Consider the following 3,542-nt stretch of genomic DNA (forward strand, 5'->3'; position numbering starts at 1 on the left):
ACCCTCTTCTTCTCCCCCACCCCACCCCCCGAGCTGGGGGGGTCACGCGTGGCCGTGGGTTCCCATCCTCCTTACGGCTCCCACCCTCCTCACGGCGGCGGTGCGGGGGGGTTTGGACACACTGCCCCCCCCCTTTAACCCCCCCCTTTAACCCCCCCAACAACCACCAGCTCCCAACCGGGATCCGCGTGGGCGCCGCGGACACTCGCGGCCGTGGGCTCCCACCCACCCGGTGGCTGCGGCGTGGGGGGGGCCCGAGGGAGCTTCCCCCGGAGCTCGGGGCTGTTGGGGGCGGCGTGTGTGTGTGTGTGTGTGTGTGTGTGTGTGTGTGTGTTTAATGGGGGGGGGGGGCACAAAGCCGCTCTGCTTTCTCGCCTCCAGTCTCGTGGTTTAACACGCTCAGAGCTCAGACCCCCCCCCAGGTCGGGGGTCGGTAAAGCGGAGTTGGGGTCGCGGAGCTCCGTGGGCACTGAGCCCACCTTTACAGAGGGGTCTCCCACCCCTATGGGTGACCCCCTATGGGGCGGCAGCGCCGCTTCGTGTACCGGCACGGGCACCGCGAACCGAGCCCCATGGAGCCCCACGGAGCCCCATGGAACCCTATGGAGCCCCACGGAGCCCCACGGAGCCCCATTGAGCCCCATTGAGCCCCATGGAACCCTATGGAGCCCCACTGAGCCCCACTGAGGCCCCATGAGCCCCCATTGAAGCCGCATGGAAACCCTATGGAGCCCCACGGAGCCCCATGGAACCCTATGGAGCCCCACGGAGCCCCACGGAGGTGGCCGAGGGGAGAGAGGGGGGGATTTAAGGATCGGCCGCAGGGTGGGGGCCCGCATCGCCCCGTCCCCACCCGTCTCACCCTGCCCCTTTTCTTTCCCCCCTTTCAGACAATGTGATGGACATTGGGATCGGGAACGACAAACCCAGCCAGGAATTGTCGTCCTATTCGGGGACGTTTCAACCGGCCGCAGGTAAGAAGACGGTGACTTACCTGGGGAAGTTCGCCTTCGATTCTCCGTCTAATTGGTGCCAGGATAACATCATCAGCCTGATGAGCGCCGGGATCCTGGGGGTCCCGCCGGCCGCTGGGACCCTCAGCGGGACGCAGAGCTCGGGGGGCGCCATGGGGGGACCCCCGCAGGGCGACGTGGACCAGATGTACCCAGCGCTGCCGCCCTATTCCTCCTGCAGCGACCTGTACCCGGAGCCCGTCTCCTTCCACGACCCTCAGAGCAACGCCGGCCTCTCGTATTCCCCGCAGGATTATCAAGCGGCCAAACCCGGCTTGGACAGCAACTTGTTCCCTATGATCCCAGACTATAACCTGTATCACCACCCCAACGAGATGGGAGCCATCACGGAGCACAAACCCTTCCAGAGCTTAGACCCCATCCGAGTCAACCCTCCTCCCATCACCCCGCTGGAGACCATCAAGGCCTTCAAGGACAAACAGATCCACCCGGGTTTCGGGGGTCTCCCTCAACCCCCCTTGACCCTCAAACCCATCCGACCCCGTAAATACCCCAACCGACCCAGCAAAACCCCGCTGCACGAGCGGCCCCACGCCTGCCCGGCCGAGGGTTGCGACCGTCGTTTCTCCCGATCCGACGAGCTCACCCGACACCTCCGCATCCACACGGGCCACAAACCCTTCCAGTGCCGCATCTGCATGCGCAACTTCAGCCGCAGCGACCACCTCACCACCCACATCCGCACCCACACCGGAGAGAAACCTTTCGCCTGCGAGTTTTGCGGTCGGAAATTCGCCCGTTCCGACGAACGCAAACGACACGCCAAGATTCACCTCAAGCAGAAGGAGAAGAAGGCCGACAAAAGCTCGGCTGCAGGGCCGCCCCCTCCCGCAGCCCCCCCCGTCGTCACCTCGTCGCCCCCCGTCGCCCTCACCCCCGCTGTCACCACTTGCGCCTGATGGGGACGGAGCGGTTCGGACCCGGAGCCGGGACCGGAGGAAGGACGCCCTCAATCCCCCCCCCCAAACCATCACCCCACGACCCCCATCCCCCCATTACCCGGCTGTGTGGATCGGATCGGCCGCAGCCCTGAGCCTATGGCTGAAGGGGGGGGATCGGATCGGCCCTGAGCCCGCTTTTGGGGGGGGGTCCGCGTCCTGCTGCCCCGGTCCCCCCATTACCCGGCGGTGCGGATCGGATCGGCCTTAGCACTGAGCTCAATGCTGGGGGGGGGGGTTGCGTCCCGCTGCCCCCATCCCCTCATTGTGTGGATGGGATCGGCCCTGAGCCTATGGCTGAAGGGGGGGGGTCTGCGTCCCGCTGCCCCTGTCCCCCCATTACCCGGCTGTGTGGATGGGATCGGCCCTGAGCCAGCTTTTGGGGGGGGGTCCGCGTCCTGCTGCTGCATCCCGGCCCCCCCATTGCCTGGCTGTGTGGATGGGATCGGCCTTGAGCCTATGGCTGAAGGGGGGGGGTCCGCGTCCTGCTGCCCCGGTCCCCCCATTGCCCGGCTGTGTGGATCGGATCGGCCCTGAGCCCACTTCAGGGGGGATTCGGATCGGCCCTGAGCCTATGGCTGAAGGGGGGGGTCCCTCTGCCCCTGTCCCCCCATTACCCGGCTGTGTGGATGGGATCGGCCCTGAGCCCACTTTTGGGGGGGGTCCTCGTCCCTCTGCCCCGCTCCCCCCGCCCCCATAGCCGGGCTCAGGTCGTTGCTGTCATCCCGCTGTGTGCGTGGCGGTGCGGCGGGCCGGGCTGTGCGCGTCCCAGCGTTGAGGTTCTGGGGAACCCAAATGGGGGGATCCCGGTACCGAGGTTCGGGGCTGAGTGTGTCCCGGTACCGGGGGATCGGGGGGATCGGGTTGAGTGTGCGCTAGGAGAGGGGTCAGGATGGGGGGGGTCCGGTGCCGGGGGTCGCGTCGGATGCATCGCGGTGTGTGGATCCCAGCGCTGGGGGTCGGGATGTGGGTGGACACGTCGGTGTCCCGGTACCGGTACCGGGTGGGGGAGCGGTGAGGTTCGGGAACGGTGATGTGAAGGATGCGGGGCTGGGGGTCGCGATGGGGCTGGGATGTGGGGATGGGGCTGTGCATGGGTCGAGACTGAGGCACTTTATTGTGCACAGAACCGCTGCTGGGGGGGGGATTTGGGTCAGCCGGTACCAGAACCGGGCCGGGTGCCCCTTAGAAACCGGGATACAGCACTGAGGGGGGGGAGGGATCCCATAGTGGGCTCACAGCTCCCGGCCCGGTTCTGTGTGCAGCCCAGCCCCCCTCTATCCCCCCCGGCCCCTTCTGAACCCACAGTGCCCCCCGCCCCATATTGTCCCCCCCCATAACACCCCCAGCACCTCCCCATATGTCCCCCCCCCCCCTTTGGCTGCCCCCCATCGATTTCCTCGGGTCGGAAGGGAAAAAACGCAACAACAAACAACAACAAAAACCCAACCAAAAAAACCCTGAAAAATAAGAGAAAAAACACCCCAAAAAAGAAACAACCCCCCCCCCAACAAAGAAAAAACAAACAAACAAAAGCGTATTTTGCTGGATACTTTTTATAATGTGAGAT

At 65.6% G+C, this 3,542-nt stretch overlaps 1 protein-coding gene across 2 annotated transcripts in view; it reads left to right on the plus strand.

Annotated features, from left to right (window-relative positions):
* The window catches only part of EGR3 (early growth response 3), an 11,915-nt gene extending 8,611 nt beyond the window's left edge, over positions 1–3,304 (plus strand). Inside the window, exons 1-2 of one of the 2 annotated variants that reach the window (XM_015883062.2) lie at positions 732–781; positions 891–3,304. In XM_015883062.2, coding sequence (XP_015738548.1) covers positions 899–1,933 — 1,035 coding nt within the window. In that variant the 5' untranslated portion in view covers positions 732–781; positions 891–898 and the 3' untranslated portion in view covers positions 1,934–3,304. Of the gene's footprint in view, positions 1–731; positions 782–860 lie in introns of those variants that run through there. The other variant, XM_015883063.2, reaches the window with a different exon arrangement.
* The last annotated feature ends 238 nt before the right edge of the window (positions 3,305–3,542 follow it).

This window comes from Coturnix japonica, chromosome 22 (genome assembly GCF_001577835.2).
Source record: "Coturnix japonica isolate 7356 chromosome 22, Coturnix japonica 2.1, whole genome shotgun sequence".
In the NCBI taxonomy this organism is placed as follows: Eukaryota; Metazoa; Chordata; class Aves; order Galliformes; family Phasianidae; genus Coturnix; species Coturnix japonica.